Source organism: Schistocerca gregaria, chromosome 11 (genome assembly GCF_023897955.1).
Source record: "Schistocerca gregaria isolate iqSchGreg1 chromosome 11, iqSchGreg1.2, whole genome shotgun sequence".
Taxonomy (NCBI): Eukaryota; Metazoa; Arthropoda; class Insecta; order Orthoptera; family Acrididae; genus Schistocerca; species Schistocerca gregaria.
In genome coordinates this window covers 107,944,738-107,968,807 of record NC_064930.1, presented here as the reverse complement: position 1 = coordinate 107,968,807, position 24,070 = coordinate 107,944,738, and the positions used below count along the sequence as shown (strand labels likewise).

Genomic DNA, 24,070 nt, shown 5'->3' with positions numbered 1-24,070 from the left:
TCACGATCAGTGCCCGCAGACGGCCACAGAGTACTGCAGGTAGCCTCGCTCGGGACCTTACCGCAGCCACTGGAACAGTTGTCTCCAGACACACAGTCTACAGACACTGAACAGACACAGATAATATGCTTGGAGACCTGCGAGGTTCATTCCACTGACCCCTGTTCACAGGAGAGTCAGTAAAGCCTGGGGTCAAGAACACAGTACATGGTCGTTGGAACAGTGGTCCCAGATTATATTCACAAACGAGTCCAGGAATAGTCCGAACAGTGATTCTCGCCGGGTTTTCATCTGGCGTGAACCAGGAACCAGACACCAAACCCGTAATGTCCTCGAAAGGGACCTGTATGGAGATTGTGGTTTGATGGTAAGGGTGGGATTATGACAAGTGGGCGTACACCCCTGCACGTCTTTGACAGAGGAACTGTATCAGGTCAGGTGTATCGGGATGGCATTTTGCACCAGTATGTCCGTCTTTTCAGGGAGCAGTGGGTCCCACCTTCCTCCTGATAGATGATAACGCACGGCCCCATCCAGCTGCCATCGTGGAGGAGTACCTTGAAACAGAAGATATCAGGCGAATGGAGTGGTCTGCCTTTTCTCCAGACCTAAACCCCATCGAGCACGTCTGGGACGCTCTCGGTCGACGTATCGCTGCACATGTTCAAACCCCTAGGACACCTCAGGAGCTCCGACAGGCTCTGGTGCAAGTTTGGGAGGCTATACCCTAGCAGCTGCTCGACCACCTGATCCAGAGTATTCCAACCTGTTTTCCAGCCTGTGTATGTCTGCATGGTGATCATATCCCATACTGATGTTGGGGTACAAGCACAGGAAACAGTGGTGTTTTGTAGCACATGTGTTTTGGGACGGTTTTCTCAACTTATCACCAATATGTGGACTTACAAATCTGTGTCATGCGTGTCTATGCTATTAGTGCCACGTTGTGGGGCACCACATTCTGCAATTATCCTTAATTTATGAGCATGAGTGTATTTAAACAGTTCATATATATATAAGCAGCACTAATATATTCAGTTAATTAGGTACAGCTAGCATCACAACAACACTGTCATGCCTATCGTGACAAAGAGGAAACACAATCTGTTTATTTTTTAAATATTGTAGCAAATTGGTGAAATTTTGCCTGCTCCGCCACTGACTACAAGCAGCATACACCTGCTCCCCTCCAAGTAGATGCTGCTTGTGCCATCAGATAGTAGTTACCCAGCCAATACAATAATTACACAATTTTCACTCCTTCTGGCATTCTCAGATTAATCGTAAATGCTAAATTAAGTTGTTCTTAATAAAATACAATCATTCTGTGTGTAGAGAATGATTCCCCACAATGTGTGCTATACAGATACAACAACACACTCAGCGTCTAAGAGCTCAGAACTTATTGTGGTGAAAACTGATGTATGACTAGGGTTGCCACTTTTTGATATAAGAAATAAGGTACATTCGCCCAAAATTATAACACTTTTCACAAAAATAAGAGGCAGTTAATAAATACTTGGAAATCAAACATTATGTACCAATTTCAGTTACATTGTAATTAGTTTCATTAATAGAATAAGATAATTACTGAAATTCGTAAAAGAAACTAACACCCTCTTAACAGTACATGCAGTACAATGCATTAGGTAAGACAAAATGTGCAGAAGGGGAAAAAAAATTTAATGGAACTACCTTATTTTCTCCATCTATACTTCACATTTGATCTAGCCGACTGAAAAACTACATGACTAACTTTATCGTTCAATGGAATTCTCTCCAAGACATGTTCATGTTTATAGTAATTAGTAGTTCACTTTTAGTCACATCTACTGAACAGTTTCTACTGCCTGACCACTTGTTAGAAACTATGGAGAAAATGCGTTTAACAAATTCATTTGAGCCAGGAACATTCATTACAAAAGACAAGTTTTTTCTAATTCTAATAATTTCTGTTGTCCTTGATGACTAGTAAACACTGATGACAACCACTTATTAAATGCATCTTCTGTACCCTCCAAAATACTGGCAGGAATGTTCCCAACAAGACAATAATCCTCATACAGTTTATCCATATTAATTATTTCAGTTAATTGAAGGGATTTCACTGCAGGTTCCAGGGAATAAAAATGCACGCTTCTGATTAAACCAAGTAATTGCAGCTTCGCTGCAATATTCTCCATGAAATCGTACAATTCTTGAAGGTAGTTTAAGGGCTCGTGATGGATGGTTCTGACCACTATGGGACTTAACATTGGAGGTCATCAGTCCCTGACTCGTGGTAGAACTGAATACAACTTCTCTCCAGTTTGGTTCTTCCTGAAGAAGACAGAGCTTTGAGGACATTCTTAACAGCTATTCTGAAGAACTGATCTTTCCTTTGTTCCTGTTTCCTCTTCAGTAAGCACAGTTTGTCCAAAGGTTCAACCACAAAAATAGTATCTCTTTATAAAATCTCAATGCATGGAACAGAAATTTTAGCTATACTGCTGAAGAATAGTAAATTGATTTCTAGCAATATAGCCTTAAGTTCATCCTTGGGACCAAAATACTTCTTCTTAACTTTGGAACAGTCCTCTCCCAGCAATTTGAAGTAGCTTTTGATGACATACCAGTTATGGCTTTATCTTTCTACTGCATGTTCTAAAGACAGCCAGAGAGTTTTAACACATCTCAATATCTCCAGCCATTCAACATCTACAAACTCAAAATATTTCTTCACATCTTTGCAGCACTTTGTGGACAGTAAAAATAACTATGTGTTTTCAGAATAACATTTTCTATGTCTATATCAAGGCAATCAGTTGCTTGCCTAACTGCATTATGAACAATACGAGCTGAGCAGTTTGACTTCAAAATTCTGCAGTGCGCATCACGAAGAAGCTTAAAAACCATTTCACTTACTGTAATTAATTACAGTACTGTTGTCTGCAATATTTGCAGTAATCTTGTCTAAAGGCAGGCCATTTTCATTAACTATGTTAATGACATACGCATTAATTAAACTCGTGGTTTCATTGGCACTTTCATAAAAGTCCAGCAACTTTTTTTGTGCACCACTTGTAACTGTGAAGTATCTTACACAGTGAGGAAACATTTTACGATAACCTTTGTTGCTTGCAACTGAAGAGAAAGGTTTTAGAAAAGTTAAGTCACAACATCTTTTACAGATTTTGTAGCCAATATATCTGAAACCAAATTTTCTCCCTCCGTCCTTCCAAACGAAACACTATTAGCAACACTGGCATCCCCAAAAATATGAGTTAATCATTTGAACAACTCGTGCTGGTGTATCTGTGGTTATGTTTTAGAGCGTGAAACATAATAGTTAGTTCTGCTGCAGTTACTTTATCTTGCTGTGTTTGAGATATCACTATTATAAAAATACTAATCCAGATTTTTTATTTTATTTTGTGACCTTTTATTTCCTTTATGGGTGTCAGTTCTAGCATTTTTTCTTAAGATCTGACTCACTGACAGCAGAATCTGACACCTTAAGAATGATGTCTTCAATGAGCTTCTATAACTTCACAATTTACGCAGCGCCACTTCTAGGTGTTTTACTGCTCTAGGCAAGGATTGAAAAATTATGCTCCCTCTTTTTTACTGTGATTGGTCTCCCGGCAGTGAGCCTTATATATAGATTATCTTCTTCTTCTGTGGGAATGCACAAACAGTGCTCGAACTCTTACAGGAATCTGCAATGCGCCGATGGGCGGGCGCACTACTAATGTAGTGCGGGACAATGCGTTGAGAATGTGGGTTTCGCGGGAGGCGTGCCAGAGATAAATCCCTGCAGTCGCGCTATCCTCTGTGTCCTCGGTGGCTCAGATGGATACAGCGTCTGCCATGTAAGCAGGAGATCCCGGGTTCGAGTCCTGGTCGGGGCACACATTTTCACCTGTCCCCGTTGACATATGTCAATGCCTGTAAGCAGCTAAGGGTGTTCATTTCATTGTAATTTCATCTGAAAAAATGTTTACCAGAACCACTTTTGAAACAGTTTTAAGATACGGAAAAATCCCACAAGAGAGTGTAAGCAGCGTAAATAGGATATTATCAAAACCGCAAAAAGCACTGACATTAGGTTCAAGAGAAACATTGCAGTCTGCTAGAATGTAAAGATACTATTGAGACATTATAATCTCGTATAACAACGGGGCCTCGAAAAATTTAGAACAGTGGGATAGCAAAAATATATTCATTTATTTATCGTCTATTACTAATTACATTTGAAAAACAGAGATTGCGAGGAAGGGACTAGATCACTACGGGAAATCACTGCCGCACGCAAGTAGTTCTCGCCCGTTAAGCGAAAGTGTGCTGAGGTGTGGCAGGTCCGCGGTGAGGTCTCTCAGTGCAGACTCCCCCAGCCGGCACTTCCCTAGCCGGAGTGTCCGCAGCCGCACGAGCCCGTGCAGCTCCGAGAAGTCCTCCACGTCCAACGCAGCACAGTCGGCGACGACCAGCTCTTCGAGGCGGGGGCCGAGCCCGCGCAGCAGCCACAGGTCACGCAGCCCGCGGCTCTCGATGCGCAGCACGCGCAGCGGGCCCAGGGCGCACAGTTCGCGCAGCCGCTGCTGCGACAGCCTCTTGCAGTGCACGTTCAACACCTCCAGGGCCGGGCACGCCACACAGCCGTCCGCACACACCTCCGAGTCCACCTCGCCCTCCATCCCTGACACGTCCGACACGCTCGACCTCCGCGAGATTGACTCCCCGTCGGGGCCGAATTCGTCGCGCCGGTAGCACCGCTCCGAGGAGTGCACCATCTCGGCGCGACCGTAGCTCCGCAGTGGGGAGCTGTAGTGCGGGCTGGTAGGGACGAAGGTGAAATACGGCCCCTTGCGAGGCTGGCGGTACTCCAGGTGCTGCTCCGCTACGCAGATCCTCCTCAGGGTCCGCGTGTCTACGCACTCTATGTAACTGGAAATATTCTCCGCCACGAGCTCGCTCACCACTAGACTTTCGGTATCGAAGGACCGGAAGTACGGCTCCCACCGGTAGGGAGTGCCAACGTACAGGTGGACCGTCACTTCGGGCCAGGCGACGCGGATACCGTATTCGCTGTCGTAGAGCAGTCGCAGGCAACGGAGCCGGGGGAAGCCGCCGCTGAATGCGAGGAGCCTCTGCGTCGCACCCACGCTGCCGCTGCTCCACTCCTTACGCCTCCACAGCTGCTCTTCCCGCTTCAACAGGATGTGCCACTTTGTGCACACGTGCGCACTCCGCGCCATGTCGTCCAGTGGCAGGTAGGAAAAGATTTCCAGTAGGACCTCGTCTGGCAGGTCGTTAATTCTCACGACCGGTGCCGGTCTCGATGCTGCACACTCTGCAAAAACGAGAAGTAAAGAGTGAGACGACAGAGTGATTCTTAGAGGATTCTGTTTTTACCGACTGAGGTACGGAACCCTAAAAACGTCGATGACATCCTCGAAAACTTATCTGTTCCTCCAAAATGTTTACTACTTACACAGAGAAATATAAAATTTTTACTGAGGATGCCACAATCATTACTGACAAAACTATTTCCTGCTGAATCTCTACAATTACAGAGATCAAAGACTTCACTACTGCCACTGAAAACAGTTGATCATGTAGCATCAGGAGTTAACAGGAGAAAATTTATTGTCTTCTCAATTTTTTTGACAGATTGTAGACTTAGACAAAGCTTTTGACAATGTTGACTGGAATAATCTCTTTCAAATTCGGAAAGTGGCATGGGTAAAATACAGGGAGCAAAAAGCTATTTACAATTCGTACAGAAACCAGATGGCAGTTATAAGAGTCGAGGGACATGAAAGGGAAGCAGTGGTTGGGAAGGGAGTGAGACAGGGTTGTGCCTCTCCCTGATGTTATTCAATCTGTATATTGAGCAAGCAGTAAAGGAAACAAAAGAAAAATTTGGAGTAGGTATTAAAATCTGTGGAGAAGAAATAAAAACGTTGAGGTTCGCCAATGACATTGTAATTCTGTCAGACAGCAAAGGACTTTGAAGAACAGTTGAATGGAATGGACAGTGTCTTGAAAGGAGGGTAGAGGATGAACATCGACAAAAGCAAAACGAGGATAATGGAATGTAGTCGAATTACGTCGGCTGATGCTGAGGGAATTAAATTAGGAAATGAGACACTTAAAGTAATGAAGAAGTTTTGCTATTTAGGGAGCAAAATAACTGATGATGGTCGAAGTAGAGAGGATATAAAATGTAGCCTGGCAATGGCAAGGAAAGCATTTCTGAAGAAGAGAAATTTGTTAACATCAAGTATAGATTTAAATGTCAGGAAGTCGTTTGTGAAAGTATTTGTATGGCGTGTAGGCATGTATGGAAGTGAAACATGGACGATAAATAGTTTGGACAAGAAGAGAATAGAAGCTTTCAAAATGTGGTGCTACAGAAGAATGCTGAAGATTAGATGGGTAGATCACGTAACTAATGAGGAGGTATTGAATAGAACTGGGGCACAACTTGACTAGAAGAAGGGATCGGTTGGTAGGATATGTTCTGAGGCAGCAAAGGATCACCAATTTAGTATTGGAGTGTAGCCTGGAGGGTAAAAATCGTAGAGGGAGACCAAGAAATGAATACAGTAAGCAGATTCAGAAGGATGTACGTTGCAGTATGTACTGCGAGATGAAGCAGCTTGCACAGGATAGAGTAGCATGGAGAGCTGCATCAAACCAGTCTCAGGACTAAAGACAACAACCACAACAACAACAACAACAACAACAACATATTTTTGCAGCAACACAGCTGTCACTCATATAATTTGGGTAGTAACTGAAAGGTCTAAATTAACAGTAGCAGAACGAACCTGGCTTCCTTACTCCTTCATTCTTCTTTTGTAAACATAAACCGGCAGTGCCAACGTGATGATTGTGACTCCCCAATTTGCCTTATTGGTTTCACACTGTACAGGCAGGGAGAACTTACGTTTCAGAGTGTGAGGGTACAAACTAAATTCAATAATTTTCCCCTATAAATCAGAGGTGTGAAGTTTTCTGTACCTTCATCATCTTACATAAACAAGTGATAATGCAGTTTATTGATAAATGTACGGAAGCACAGGTCCACATTTTTCAAATGTTATGTATTAGCATGAAGTACTACCCAAAATATCAGAGAATTTTATTATACTGGTCGAACCAGTATGAGATTCCACAGCTGTGTGTCTCAAAGTACACACATCAATTACTGTGGCATGAAGTTGCACGATCTTTGATGTGTGCAGTTGTGAGTTGTAGTGGTGTTATTAGAATGTATTTCAGTGCTTTCACAGCTGAAACCACCATGTGCTGACAGGCACTTGGTGAGAGTGCACCGAGTCAAGCAAGAATATCCGAGCAAGGCCGAGAATCTGTGGAGGAGGACAAACATTCCGGTCAACTGTCGACACGTCAAACACCGGAAATGATAGTGAAAGTGTGAGAGATGCAATTCATGAAGATTGAAGGCAGACAATTCAGGATGTTTTGTAACAGACTCGGGCTGTCATACAAGTATGTGTCAATGAATTCTAGCGATGAACTGAACACGAGATGAATCTCAAGTGAAATCTGTCCCTCGCCTTCTCAGCATCAACCGACGAAACCTCGGGATTCAGAAATGCAGTGAGCTGCAACAAAGAGTTCGAGAGTGTCCGAAGTTATTATCAAGAGTCGTAACATGTGGCAAATCTTGGGTCTACACTTATGACTCCAAAACAAAGCAGCAGGAGTAGGGGGAATAGTGAGACAATAGTGAGAGAAAAACAATTAAAGGCGTAGCCCTATGCAACTTCTATCAATTTCCAAGGATGAAAATTGTGTTTCGACTTGACCGAAGACATCCAATTGAAATTGCAACAGGTCCTGAACATCCTTCACTGTACAGACTTCAAGCAGTGCTTCCAAAAAAGGGAACAATGCTGGGATTGTTGCATGGATGCCCAAAGTGAATACTCGGGAGGTGATGGAGGACCTTACGATGTAAGTATAGTTTTCTGATTTTTACAATGAAATTCTTTGATATTTTGGGTAGCACCTCGTATATATGGTTGCAATATTTGTTTGAGATGCTCCTTGGGCGGTGCGCAATGTCATTCAAGTATATAATAATAATAACCCAAACCTAGGAGAATTTCAACTGGATCACATAGCCATATCTAAAAGAGATATCAGGGAAATTATGAATGTTAAAATAGTCAGAAATGGGGAATTCGACTCAGATCATTATCTCTCTAAAATAAAATTTCTCCCATCTGAAACAAAAATGGCGACCAAGAAAGTGATCAGATACAACACCACTACAGCTAATATTACAAAAGAAAATATAGAAACATTTAGAGAAGAAATTGAGACAATTGGCGTGAACTCCACTTGCAAATAACTCAAGCAGCAGAGAAAACTTTAGGATTGGCTAAGAATAAAAAGACATGGTGGAATGAGGAGTGGGAAGAAGCACTAATACAAAGTGCTCAAAAAAGGAGATGTTTGAAAAAAGAGGAAGACCTTGAACAATTCAGACAAAAAAAAAAAAGAAACGTTAAAAATAACTGAGAAAATCAAAAGAAACTTTGAAAATTCTCAGCTTATTGAAATAGCAGAAAATTTCACCAAAAATAATACTAGAAATTTTTACCAAACTTTTAAACACATAATTAAAGGGTATCAGGCACCAAGTATTTCTTTCAAAGATGAAAATGGCAAAATGGGATTAAATAACAAAGAAAATTGTGAAATTTTAGCAAAATTTTTTGAAAAGCTGTTGAACTGTCCAGTTCCAACAGATTAATTAGAGTTTCCAGTGACACCTAAAACTATAGAGGAAGATTTACCACCAACAGAGTTAGAAATTCAGGAAGTCATCAAAACACTCAAAAACAATAAATCAAATGGTGAAGACTGCATTACAGCAGAATTACTGAAGTGGTCAGAACCAAAAATCATAAAGGACCTAAAACTGCTTCTTGAGAACACTTCGAAAACTCAAAAGTTTCCTGTTGAATGGAAAACAGCATTAATCCACCCGCTATATAAAAAGGGAGACAAACAAAATGTCAATAATTACAGAGGAGAGTCACTTCTGCCAGTGGCAAACAAAATATTATCAAAAATTCTCCTGAACAGAGTGGTAGATACTTTAGACAAACAACTGGGAGAATATCGGGGTGGTTTTCGAAAGGGAAGATTCTGTGCAGAACAAATAATTTGCCATAGAATGTTAACCAGCAAACCAATAATAGTGTCATTTATTGATTTCAAGAAAGCATTTGATTGTATCAACAGAAAAACAATAGATAAGGTCATTAGAGAATTTGGTGTTAAATCAAAATTAGCAAATATAATTTATGAAGCACTAACAGATACAATACTCATGAGTAGTATCTCAGCCATTTGAAATAAGAATGGATGTTAGACAAGGTGATGGTTTATCACCTATATTGTTTAATTGTGTTCTAGAAAAAATTGTGAGGATTTGGAATTCGGAGCTAAAAAGTCACAAAATTGAATCAATAACTCTGGGAAGAAAAACAAATGGAATGAAGGTAAAATGCTTGGCTTTTGCGGATGATTCTTCAATAATTTCAGAAAACCTGACAGAAACAGTTCTTCAGATAAACTTTCTGGAAAAAATAGCAAACAGAACTGGTCTCAAAATTTCAGCTGAAAAAACAAAATTCATGGCAAATATAAAAAATGCACCTAAATTCATCAGAATGGACTAGAAAAATCTGAAATGGATGTAAGAATTAACAAAATGGAAATAGCATACAGTTTTACCAAAAATATTTACAACAAGAAATGCATATCTAAAAAAAAAAAGCAACTAAAACACTACACCACAGTGGTACGACCATAATGTTTATACGGATCTGAATGCCTAACGGTTAACTATAAGATGGACAGACTACATGTACTGGAAAGAAGGATTATTATAAAAATAATGGGTGCAATAAAAACTGCAGATGGTTGGAAAATAAGAAGCAATGAGTAGATCTACAAAAATATAGAGAAAATATCTGACATAATGGCCAAACAAAGCTTAACCTTTTCGGACATCTCTACCGAATGGATGGAAATAGACTAACAAAACAAAAACTCCTATATTTCTGGAAGAAGAAATCGACAGTACTATGGATCTAGAAAGAAACGACAGCAAAGAATCAAAAGGAAAAAAAACCACTTTAAAAATAAATTCCTAAATATGGAAGGTTTTCAAAGCAGACGAAATAAAAAAAAATCGGGAACAACATGGACAGAAGAAAGAAAGACTTCATGGGGAGGGAATACTCGAAAAATAGGAAACAACAACAAAGGAAGAAGAGAAAATGAAGTGGTTACAGCTAACATAGTGGCATAGCTACCAGAGTGCAGCTGACAGTCAGAAAGCTCAGTGTGATGCAAATGTTGGAAGGAAGCAGGCAACCATGCCATGGAGACACACACGTGCTTCCTAGAACCGACCGAGTGAGTTCGAAAGTGATTGAATTGCCGCCTTCCGAGTGGCGGGACGGTTCTTTCAGAGAATTGCCACACAAGTTGGGTACGCTGCATCAGTTGCGCAACAATGTCGATACAGTGGTCACGTGAACATTCTCACACCCACAGACAAGGTTCTGGACATCCGTGCAGCAAAATGCCTGGAGCAACAGTGGTATTATTATTATTATTATTATTATTATTATTATTATTATTATTATTAATTTTTTTTTTTAGGGCGTACAACTACAGTGGTCATTAGCGCCCAGAATAAATTATGAATGCACTGCGAGGCACAATGTTAAAACAGCAACTAAAAAGGACAACACTATAAAAGGCACATTAACAGGCAAGGGATTAAAAGAAAACAGCATAATCAATTGTCCTTAGACAGGTTTGTCAAGGCGATAAACGAAGAACGTAGCTGCTGGGTCATTTGCTAAAATTTCATCCAGAGTACATGGCAGGCCAAGATCATTGCGCAGTGTATTAAAATTTGGACAGGATGTTAAAACATGGCGTACCGTCAGCAATTGTCCACACGGGCAGAACGGCGCAGCCGTCAGCAGATGGCGGTGGCCGAACCAGCAGTGTCCGATCCGTAACCGGGCCAAAACGACCTCCTCCCGTCGAGAGGGGCGTGAAGAGGTCGTCCGAGCTATGGGGAGAGGTTTCAAGGCCCGAAGCTCATTTTCAGTAAGTTTAGACCAATCGGCACGCCACAGCGATAAAATGAGCTGACAAATGACCTTGCTAAAATCAGACGAAGGCACACAACAAGAAGCTGTCTGAGGCTGGAGGACCGCAGCCTCGGCCGCGGCATCTGCAGCTTCATTCCCGGGGATGACACGGCCGGGAACCCACATAAAGGTAACCGGAGAACCGTCGTCGGCCAGCTGCCAAAGAGAGCATCGGGTCCGGTGCACAAAAGGATGAACAGGATAAGGATCACTGAGGCTCCGGATGGCTCTCAGGGAATCAGAGAAGATGATATAACAATTTGTCCATTTTATTTGGACTGTTGAGCTCCGTGGCCGTGGATAATGATATGTCACTGAAAAAATACGGCAACCAGCCACTTTTTAATGCGTTTTTTTTTTTTATTTACGCCAATATGCATTTCGGGTTTGCACCCATCTTCAGCTGGCAAATTACATGGATCTTCAGTTACTACAGTAGTACAATCTCGACAGCAGTTTGGATGCTGCAGCAAGCTTTCTCCTCTCCTTGTTTTTTCCTGGCTTTTCTTCTTTTTTGCAATGACACAAACACTTTTTATCACGTATTTTGCACAGGCGCACTGCGTTATCCGCCATGTTGCCGACTGTGCCTGTCGCCTGTGCAAAATACGTGATAAAAAGTGTTTGTGTCGTTTTGTATACTCCTCTGCACGGCCGTCCATCTTGCACCGCCTCAACTCTATACAACATCGGGGTTACGTCTTGCGATCAGAGTGTTGTATACTAGTCCCGTCGAGAGTCTTCATGCTGAAGCCGGTGAATTGCCACTAACCTACTGGTGCGATATACTGGTTTGTTGGTATGCCTGTCGGCTATTACCAGTGCCCAACCACGCGTCTTATCGTTCTTTTTTTTAAGACTCTCTCGACCGTCAATGCGGGTTGTATGTATCTGCCCTGTTACCCCCTGGAGTTCGATTTCGTCGCCTCCTTCAGCAACTAGATTTTTCACTCCCTGCAACCTTTAGAGTGGGCAAGAACCAAGTGCCACCTTGACCCCAAGCTCAGGTTCGCATTCACCTCGACCTCAGCTTGCTCCCAAAGGAGGTTACCCCAGCTTCGGTATACCGCTCGCGGTTTGTCAAACTTTGTTCGAAGTTCATTAATACGATCTTCATTTATACAGATGGCTTTAAGACCAATGCCGGTGTCGAGTGTTCTTTTATTGCCGGGGCACACAGTTTCAAATGCCGGGTCTGTGGCCATTGTTCGGTCTTCACAGCTGAGCTATTTGTCCTCTATCGGGCTGTTCTTTATATTCGCCACCACCGACATTCTGCTTATATCATCTGTCACTGAAAAAATACGGCAACCAGCCACTTTTTAATGCGTTTTTTTATTTACGCCAATATGCATTTCGGGTATACAAAGCTCCCATAATCCAGCAATGAGCGGACAATCGACCGATATAGGTGAAGTAGGACGGTTCGATCTGCTCCCCACGACGTACCGCTGAGAACACGAAGACATTTAGGAAACGGGTACAACGGGCAGCCAAATATGACATGTGAAGATCAGCTAAGTTTCCTGTCAAACGTAACACCTAAAAATTTTGTTGTCTCCACGAATGGGAGAGCAACGGGACTGAGATGTAAGAATGGTGGGAGAAACTCTTTGTAACGTCACAAGTTAATACAGACCATCTTCTTGGCAGAAAAACGGAAGCCATTGGTGACTTACTTTCAGAAATGTGGCTGTTCCTTACAATTTCTTCACTTAAACACAAAGAAGTAGTTACGTGTTACACAAACATGTCTCTTGAACACAGATGTACAAAATCCAAGAGCAACAGTGGCAAATCATACAGCTACCACAGCAGTGTGAGTTCAGATACGCCAACACGAACTGCTGCGAGCCATTTATTAGGCAGTGGGATTGCAAAAATGCACATCTCTAACCTTTCTTCCACTCACGTCACAGCATCTGTTGCCGGCAGAGGATCACTCAGAATGCAGAATGGCGCACCGTGGTGTTCAGTAATGACAGCAGATTCTGCCTGGACCCGAGTGATGGGCCTTTGCTTGTACGATATAGACCTCGTGGGCACTGTCTCAAAATGCACTCGTCCAAGACAAACTGGTCCCATCCCAGGCCTTACTGTGTGCAGTGGGATAAGCTGCAACTATTGTTGACCTTTTGTGTTTCCGGAGGGGACGTTAACCAGCACTCAGTATGTGCAAGATTGCCATTCTTGCAACAGGAAGGAGATGTGTTGTTCCAACAGGATAATGCTCACCCAAACGCTGTGTGCTCTGCAAGATGTGCAGCAACTTGCCTGGCCAGCACGATCCCTGGAATTGTCTCCAATCTCAGGTGCAGGATGTATACATGGACAAGGAAAAAAAAATTCCCGAATTTTTGTCAGATCTCCCGGTAAAAAATACACTTTTCCCAGGAACAGTATTCTTTCGCTCGGAACTGTGAAACATATCAATCCTTTGAATGGATATGGTTTTACACAGCAACGTAGAATTTCCCGGCACTTTAGAAAAGGAAACTCGGGGGGGGGGGGGGGGGGGGGGACGTTTTGAAAAGATCTTTTATTTGCTGCCACATGTATGCTGCATATTTTCATATTAGATTAGATTATGTTCAGTTTTGATTCCATAAACCCAAATAAGATTAGGAAATGAGACGCTTAAAGTAGTAAATGAGTTTTGCTATTTGGGGAGCAGAATAACTGATGATGGTCGAAGTAGAGAGGATATAAAATGTAGACTGGCAATGGCAAGGAAAGTGTTTCTGAACAAGAGAAATTTGTCAACATCGAGTATAGATTTGAGTGTCAGTAAGTCATTTCTGAACGTATTTGTGTTGAGTGTAGCCGTGTATGGAAGTGAAACGTGGACGATAAGTAGTTTGGACAAGAAGAGAATAGAAGCTTTTGAAATGTGGTGCTACAGAAGAAGGCTGACTAGACTTGACTAGAAGAAGGGATCGGTTGATAGGGCATATTCTGAGGCATCAAGGAATCACCAATTTAGTATTGGAGGGCAGCGTGGAGGGTAAAAATTGTAGAGGGAGACCAAGAGAGGAATACACTAAACAGATTCAGAAGGATGTGGGTTGCAGTAGGTACTGGGAGATGAAGAATCTTGCACAGGATAGAGTAGCATGGAGAGCTGCATCAAACCAGTCTCTGGACTGAAGACCACAACCACAACCACAACCACAACAACCCAAAAAATGAGATGATCTCGTGAGTGCAGAACATGTCAGAAAGTATAACATAAAACATTTGCATATAATACTACCCGATCACTTGTTAGGTGACTGTCAAAATAGCGAATACAATGTGGTAAACTGGAACACCTAATATTTACAGAATTAACACGCTGTCAGAATGAAACATTGTTTTGCACTATTAATAAATTTCTCATACACAAAATACTTAATCTTGACTACTGTGACTAAGTGCTGTCAAAACTGAATTATCAGACATTTTTACTTAAGCTGGCTTAACAATCTCTGTTAAGATATTCATCTACAGAGTAGGAGGAGTTGCCTATAAAAATGTCTTTCAAACTCTGTTTCAGTTAAAGCACGGTTTAAACAGAGTTTTTAATGGTTGCTGGCAATTTATTGAAAATGTGTGTTCCTGAATACTGGACCCCTTTTTGAATAAAGGTAATTGATTTTAATTCTTTATGTAGATTGTTCTTGTTCCTAGCATTTGTACTATGTATTGAGCTATTGGCTGGAAATAGAGACGGATTACTTGCAACAAATTTCATTAAGGAATAAATATACTGTGAAGCAGTGGTTACAATACAAAGTTACTTGAACACGTTTCTACATGATGATCTTGAATTTACACCACAAATGATTCTTATCAAATCACCATAAAAACTTTTGCTCGGTTTGATGAGTTGCCCAGAATATGATCCCATATGACATAATAGAATGAAAGTAAGCAAAGTATGCAAGTTTTTTTATATTTATTTCTCCTATATCTTACATCATTCTCACTGCAAATACAGACTTGTTTAGGCGCTTAAGCAATTCTGTGGTATGGCCTTCCCAACTAAATTTATTATCAAGTTGTAATCCCAGAAACTTAATACTGTCAACCTCTTCGATCTGCATGTCTTCATATGTTATACACTTGCTGAAAAGAAATCTCTTACAAGTTCTGAACTGCATATTATGCAAGCATAAATTCGAATTCCACAAAACACCGCACATTACTTTCCGAAGTACTGAAATCGAGATTGCGATGCACTTTTGTAAAAGCCAGTCATAGCTCACGTCAAGTGATCTCGCCAGCCAATGACAGCGGATATTCTGAGCAAAGGACACGTGATGCAGTCACCCAATAACAACACCACTGTTAAGTAGCGTGATCACACAAACAGGAAAAGTTAATGGTTTAAATTAATATACACAGTCTTGCTACAACAAAAGCAGAGCTTCCACATATAATATTTGTCTCAAATATTACTAAGCTACAAGAGATGCTAAGCTTTCACATATAATGTTGATCTGTTTTGTGTGTGTGTGTGACACTAAGATAAATCACACAAATATGCCAGAAAAGTTTTAATACCGACATAAATCTCTGATCTTCTAAGCTCTAAATTCTTCTACATGGCACATCATCAAAGAATTGATTTTTAAATGAGAACAAATGCTCTGCGATTTAAGAAATTCATTGCACATTCTTGCACATAGTTCATCTCACGTAAAAGGTTATTTACTTTGAAAATAATGCTTTTCAAAACACAATTCGCTATACTTTCCCCACGATCCATTAGAAACAGATTCGTTTTAGCCAGAGAGCACCAGATAGGAGGCGTCACTGCACTTGCGCAGCTACGGTGACATTGGAAGCCTGTATGTCTGTACGTGTGAAACATTAAAAGATCTTACTATGTCATATAAGAAACAAGAGCATCGGACTTTCACAAACCATACTAATACGCATAAGTCACCTTAAAGTGCACATTTATATGTCCAGATTCCCAATGAAGTAGGCCTCAACTTGATATTAAGCTTTTCTGTGTGGCTTTCGGGTTGTCAATTTTCTCGAAGTACCAGTGCTGTATTATCTCGCGTTTGGTTCTTTATTACGGCATAATGCCATACGTGCCGGAAGACTAAAAGTGCACTCGAAGTAATGCAAAGAGTTGAAACTAGCCAGTAGTGTGGAATTAAACACTTCGGTTCAAATAAATTTACTGCGTCAGCGGAAACGATTAATAAAATCCCAATTTCCTTAGCAAACTGACAAAAATAACTTAATTGTTCTGCAATAAAGGAGAAAATAAAAATAAAATCTGAAAGTAACAACAAGTTTTAGCCTTCTGTAATTATGTGAATATTTTAATTCACTTGATAGCTCCTAGACACAGATATCTGTCTTGTTTTCATTTGACGTGAGAGCACTAAACAAATAGGAAGCAGAGAAATCACTAAATGTAAACGCAGGTCACTCAGAGACTTAACAACCCCCCCCCCCGATATGTGCGCATACGTGAATCTGCTAACTTGGGTGCCCTGCCCCAATAAAATTTTTGGGTACCATGTGGCTGGTTGCTGCTACTGTTGCTTACACAGCCAACAGCCACATTTCTGCAGCCAGAAGCGGGAGAAGGTACTACTCAACTGTACGTGTGCACGAGTCTGCTAGTAACTGCTTAAATGAATCTAATGTAAACAGATGCGATGTCACGTTCATCAAAGGCAATTTGTCGCTACAAAGCATTGCGCGCAGCTCTCCTGAAGCTTTTGACATTTTGCTGTTGGCTGACACCCTTATCAGCACTGTGTTTTTTTTATATGGCCCAGTTCCTTTGCAATTTAAGTTTTATTTTCGTTTTTTTTTTTTTTCTGTTTTATTGCTGCAGTGTTATTCTGCAGTAGCGGGATACAGTAATATCCTTTGTTGGAGTATCAGTTCCTACAAGACAAAATTACAAAAATTTAACTGAAACCTAATGTTGTTGTTGTTGTAGTCTTCAGTCCTGAGACTGGTTTCATGCAGCTCTCCATGCAAGCTTCGGTGCAAGCTACTTCATCTCCCAGTACCTACTGCAGCCTACATCCTTCTGAATCTGCTTAGTGTATTCATTTCTTGGTCTCCCTCTACGATTTTTACTGTCCACGCTGCCCTCCAATGCTAAATTGGTGATCCCTTGATGCCTCAGAACATGACCCTCAACTCTTATCTGCCATCTGGTTTCTGTACAAATTGTAAATAGCCTTTCGCTCCCTGTATTTTACCCCTGCAGACTTTGAAAGAGAGTATTCCAATCAACTTTGTCAAAAGCTTTCTCTAAGTCTACAAATGCTAGAAACCTAGGTTTGCCTTTCCTTAATCTTTCTTCCAAGGTAAGTCCTAGGGTCAGTATTGCCTCACGTGTTCCAACATTTCTACGGAATCCTAACTGATCTTCCCCGAGGTCAGCTTCTATCAGTTTTTCCAGTCGTCTGTAACCTAAAACAATGGAAAATTCCAAAGTTTTTCCCAGTTTTCTCCTGCACGAAAAAATTCCCAGGTTTTCCCCATATCTCCCAGTTGTCCCGGGTCGTATACACCTCGCATGTGGGATACGGTGGGACTGGAAGTGCCTCGTGTGAGCTGTCAACCACACATTCATACAGAACTACACGAACAGAAAGGCAAACAGCGTAATATATTGGAGGACGGCATTCGCCACCTTTACGATCGGCCGGATGCCAGAGTCGGTGCCTGCATCGCTACTCGTGAAACCAGGGGAGGAACTACTGTGTTTACTCGAATCTAAGCCGCACTCAAATCTAAGCCACACCTGAAAACTGAGACTCGAAATCAAGGAAAAAAATTTCCCGAATCTAAGCCGCATCTGAAATTTGAGACTCAAAATTCAAGGGGGGAGAAAATTTTTAGGCCGCACCTCCAAATCGAAACAAAGTTGGTCCATTGTAATATGAAACACAATTTAGGCCGAATGAATGACGATACAGCTGCAGTACTTTGGTTCGATTCGTAAGCTTAGCAGTTAAGCTTTACCAGATAGCCATTGATATGCTTCAGGTGCTCCGTCCATATTTATAAAGGTACCCTTCCTTTTTCACGTGCTTCGTCTGTTTTGAAATGATTGATTATTTTTCTTTGATCTGATAAGTGCCATTCTCTTTGTTATAGGTGCTTACGTCACTAAGCTGAAAATGCATTACTGCACTGTGTCATGCATCATTTGTCACATTGTGATAATGAGAGTTTACGGCCTGTCGCTGCTTGCGGCATGGCTTGCTTTTGTGCTTGCTACTGCCACTTACAATTTAAAAAAAAAAAAAAAAAAGAGGAATTGTCTCATAAGCGAAACAACGGAAAGTGACTGCTATTTGTTGTTACTTACACTGCTGCTTTCTTTGATAATGATCAACAAGAATCAAATAACAGACTGTGTATCATAGAAGATGTTCTAAACAAGAGTTTAGCAAAAATTTTTCTCCGTTTGAAAATCTTTGCAAACGACTCTTTAGTACATTACATTCTGCACAGAAATTAGAGTCATCTTAGATTTAAAAATCTAGTCAGTTGCCGTGCTTCATTTCTGACTATCACTATTAGGCATAAGAATAATATGAATATAAACATGACATGATATGTATATTCTTCCACATTTGCTGTTGTCTCACTCTAGTTTCGCAGTTCATTAGGCAGACAGGATTTAAATGAGACAGCAGGAAACACGAAAGAATACATGGCTAAATGTTTATATTCATATTGTTCTTACGGTGAAGAGAATACTGCATGTGATTCACAATTCATAAAAGTTCCTATTAGCAACCATCTCTTCTCAGAGGTAGGAAAAATTCAGAACGTAGAGTTGGCCATATTGATAAACATCCCAAACAGTCTTGCTAGTCGGATTTTCGTAGTACAATGAAATGCTGCAACATTCGAAGATGAACAATATGGAATTTGTATTTACTTCATTGGATAATGTATGGAAATGCAGTGGTCGAAACTCGAGGCGGAGAAAAAAGCTTGTCTTCCACTTTTTTTTAAAATTTATTTACTGACGCAGAGGTTTTGGCGCCAGTATTGATCTTTGTGCCTGCAAAGCATGCCTGTGTAGCGCTACATATATTCGACTGCAGAAGTTAGTTGTGGCGGCACCTACCAACATTTTTCAGAACTTCCGCTTACTTTGCACTCGATTCTAAGCCGCAGGCGGTTTTTTGGATTACAAAAACCGGAAAAAAAGTGCGGCTTAGATTTGAGTAAATACGGTACACATGCATCACAGTCCAGTCAAGGGGGAAGGGGAAACAGGCAAATGAAGAGGCAAAAGAAATGTCGCGTCAGAAGGAAGAACGAAAAACGAGGGCATTGGGCGGAAACGGCCCCAGATGCTACACGCACTGGGGCACCGGTACTGCCACTGACCCTTCCTGATCCACGGTCATGACAGGAGGCAGCATCAGAGGAAGAAGATACGACAAAAGGAAAAAATAAAATGGCAAAAACGACCAGACCGAACATAGGGAAAAGGGGAGAACATGGCCAGTGTGTAGCCATCACAGAGGACGCCACAACCGACACGAGAGCTAACTGAGGGACTCCAATTTCAGAGCAAAATTCTAGTATATTTATTATTAAAAACAATCTTGATCACAATTTATTTATTAAGGTGACCGGTTTTGACCACTACTGTGGTCATCTTCAGACCTACAAGTCACATACAAAGCTTTAATTAGAGGGCTACATACATTAAAGAAAATATGTATAGTCATAAAGCTATAAAATGATCAATTACCATTGAGTAGGAACCTCTTTCTGCTGGAGAATCACTACTGGAGTACCCAGTGCATGTATAATGGAGGCTCCACCCACTTCTGACGGCATGACGTCATTACTAACCAATGAGGTATAAGTCGAATAACAATGTAAAATTTCTTAGTTAAAATAACATTGCCAAGAAATAAAAATAAACACACACTAAACTTAGCTTATTAAACAGCTATTGTCAATTACGAAGCGTTAAAAATATTTAAATATGTGCGATAAATGAACTTTGGTTTGACAGTACGTGGGTTGCCCTCTCAAGGCCTGTTAGTCAACCATTTGGAGCTACTGGTTGCCATGGTGAAGTTGGACACCATTCCAAAGATGAGTCGAAACCAGTCACCTTAATAAATAAATCGAGATCAAGACTGTTTTTAATAGTAAATACTGATCACTGTCACTCTCATAATGTATTTAAAAGTAAAAAATTCTAGTACTGAAACCTGGGAGGAAACACTAATTTCACATAGAAAGCTGAGTACACACATAACCATTCGAGGGTCATCTGTTAACATACGGAACAACGTGGGAGGGCGCATTAAGTGCGAAGGGGGGCAGTCCAGAAACACTGTTAGTTGGGGGGGAGGCCTCAACTACAAAGGATGGGGCAGTGAACTGCAGAGTAAGAAACTGTGGGTCAACTTAGTACAGCAGATACGAAGATGGCAGATTCCCATTGGGAAAGGCAGAGGAGAGAAGAACACACCACACGGTTGGAGTCTCCTCAATTGCACGAAGTTTATTAGACAGTGGGATAGCCTCCCCCCTCCCCCCCCCCCCCCCCCCCATGGCAGGTAAGAGATGGTGTTTTGTGCCAACAGGGGACACACAGGCATATCCTACACGATCGGTAGATTTAGAGCCGCCGGTGTAAAAAATAGTAGCGTACTGAAACTCCTGTAAGAGTGGGCAGATAAAGCAACAGGACACCATTGGAGGGATGGGAGCTTTCGGGCAGCGAAAGAGATCCATCCGAATCTGTGGCAGAGGAACTAACCAAGTGCAGGTGGTGGGGAGAGAATGTGACGAAGATAACAAAGAGGAGAGGTGGCATCGTGACGGAGAGAAGCGAGGCGGTGGGTGGAAGACTGCCTGAAGCCATGAAAAGAATAGAATAGGAAGGGTGAGCAGGGAAAGAGCGAACATTGATGCCATAGGAAACCGGGAGCTAGGACCACTGAATTTTACATCTACATGGATACTCTGCAAATCACATTTAAGTGACTGACAGAGCGTTCATCGAACATTGCAATTACTAAATGATCCTGTAAAAAAGCGCGCTGCTCTCTGTTGGATCTTCTCTCTCTCTTGTATCGACCCTGTCTGGCACATATCCCACACCGGTGAGCAATAATCGAGCAGTGGGCGAACAAGTGTACTGTAACCTACTTCCTTTGTTTTTGGATTGCATTTCTTTAGGATTCTTCCAATGAATCTCAGTCTGGTATCTGCTTTACCGACAATCAATTTTACATGATCATTCCATTTTAAATCACTCCTAATGCGTACTCCCAGATAATTTATGGAATTAACTGCGTCCAGTTCCTGACCTGTAGCTAAATGTAGCTAAATGATAAAGGATCTCTTTCTATGTATTCACAGCACATTACACTTGTCTACATTGAGATTCAATTGCCATTCCCAGCACCATGCGTCAATTCGCTGCAGATCCTCCTGCATTTCAGAACAATTTTCCATTGTTACAACCTCTCAATATACTACAGCATCATCCGCAAATAGCCTCAGTGAACTTCTGATGTTATCCAGAAGGTCATTTATATGTATTGTGAATAGCAATGGTCCTACGACCCTCCCCTGCGGCATACCTGAAATCATTCTTACTTTGGAAGACTTCTCTCCATTGAGAATGACATGCTGCCTTCTATTATCTAGGAACTCTTCAATCCAATCACACAATCTGTCTGATAGTCCATATGCTTTTACTTTGCCCATTAAACGACTGTAGGGAACTGTATCAAATGCCTTGCGAAAGTCAAGAAACACGGCATCTACCTGTGAACCCGTGTCTATGGCCCTCTGAGTCTCGTGGACGAATAGCGTGAGCTGGGTTTCACACGATTGTCTTTTTCAAAACCCATGTTGTTTCCTACAGAGTGGATTTCTAGTCTCCAGAAAAGTCATTATACTCAAACATAATGTGTGTTCCAAAATTCTACAACTGAGTCATTCCATGTAAAATCAACACACTTTCAATAAAAAATTTTACCTCACCCTCTTAGATTTTGCTGAAAGTTGGTATACTTACAGTGGGTGCTGAAACTAAGAAAAATACAAAATTTCAATTTTTTACCTCAAACCATTCCTGAAATATCGTCGTGTAAACTTTTAAAAAACTGGCCAAAAATGTGTGAACGGACTTTTTTTAAATTGCCCTAAGAGCTGCCCTAATTGAGCTACAGAACTGGGAAAGGTGTCATTTTGCAGGACTTTTCATGCTTTTTCCAGTGACAGACAAAAATAAACATAGCTTCTAATTAATAACCTTTTTCAAAATGGTAATTAATATTTTGATTTAATTTTTTTTTTTACAAAAAGTACATAATTGAAAATTTTCAAAATATTTCTGTAACTACTTCATAATGTTGTAAATCATATGGCAATATATAAATCTGGGATGATGATGGGGTCATTGTTAAAAAAAAATTATTCCGGACTCTTGTTTTTCACAGACGGCCCTAGTTTGACCAAACTGACCTTTAAGGTAGTACGTCAGTAGAGGAGCATATACAAAGGGCTTGATGTCTGTACAATAATTCAGAGACTGGAGCCATTGTTGAGATGATGCAGTCTGCATTGTTACCTTCTAAGGCTTTGTGTGCCTACAGCATTATTGTGCACTGTGGTATAAGTGCAAATCAATCGTTACCTCTGTGCTGACCAGTCTGTATATATTATATTTAATAATCCGAGACAGAGAAAAACTGAGAAATGTCACAATATGGATGCCCATATTATTTCCTCAGATACCATGTGGTGCCAAGTTTTGTGATAAATGTAGGAAAGATGTAACCAAATTGAAAAATACACCAGAGCCCATCAGTGATGAAAGTGTTGAAGAAGAATCTTCTGGCTCAGAGATAATCATCCGAGACCAAGACCCTGACTTCACTCCAACTTCAGTAGCTGTTACAACATTTAACGCAACACTGCAAGAACTACATGAGTCCCCAATTGATAAGAGAAAACTAACATCTAGGCATTACGCCAAATCAAAAGTGAAGAAAATCTAATCAACGATACGTAAACTTTTTGTTGCTCCCGAAACTTCTTCGACAGATACTGATACTGGTGAATCCGTTCTTGAAAATCTTAAAACAAACTTTAAAAATTCTATAAGTAGAGCAAAAAACTAATGATTCTTACAAGTGTACCTGAACAGTGGAGTGTCAGGAAAATAATGAGGGAATTTAATGCTCCTAATTACATTATTAGGCAGTCCAAAAAAATTTGGAAAGAGAGAAGATTCATGGAAGGTCCAAACCCAGATCCAGGGAAGTGTTTACCAACAGAAACTGTCAAAACTGTACATTCATTTTATGAAAATGATGAAGTTAGCAGGGCAATGCCAGGTATTAAAGATTGTGTGACAATTACAGAAACAAGTGGAAATAAAACAAAAATATCAAAAAGACTTATTTTGTGTAACCTTAAAGAAGCTTACAAACATTTTAAAGACAAGTTTCCTAACATAAAAATAGATTTCTCTAAATTTGCTGAGTTGAGACCAAAACATTGTGTATTAGCTGGCCGGAGTGGCACACACACTGTCTGCGAGTGCACAACCCACCAAAACATAAAATGAATGGTAGAAAATGCCAAAATAAATACAGTAACAAACAGCAGCTTAAACAATTATAAGCAGTGCATTGCAAAAATGCTTTGCAACCCATCATCAGTTGATTGCAACATGGGAAACTGTGAATACTGCCCAGGAGAAACTGTCATATGTAAAATTTTAAGAGACTCTTTTCATGAAAACTTAAATGAACGTGTTCAGTTCCAACAGTGGATGTCAGTTGACCAATGTAATCTGGAAATTGTTCAGGAAACTTCTGAAGCATTCATAGATTTAT

The 24,070-nt window shown here is 40.9% G+C and overlaps 1 protein-coding gene across 2 annotated transcripts in view; it reads right to left on the bottom strand.

Annotated features, from left to right (window-relative positions):
• Positions 1-4,187: 4,187 nt before the first annotated feature.
• The window catches only part of LOC126295365 (uncharacterized), a 31,990-nt gene continuing 12,107 nt past the window's right edge, over positions 4,188-24,070 (bottom strand). For both annotated transcript variants that reach the window (XM_049987845.1, XM_049987846.1), the window contains exon 4: positions 4,188-5,332. In XM_049987845.1, coding sequence (XP_049843802.1) covers positions 4,269-5,332 — 1,064 coding nt within the window. In that variant the 3' untranslated portion in view covers positions 4,188-4,268. The remainder of the gene's footprint in view (positions 5,333-24,070) is intronic.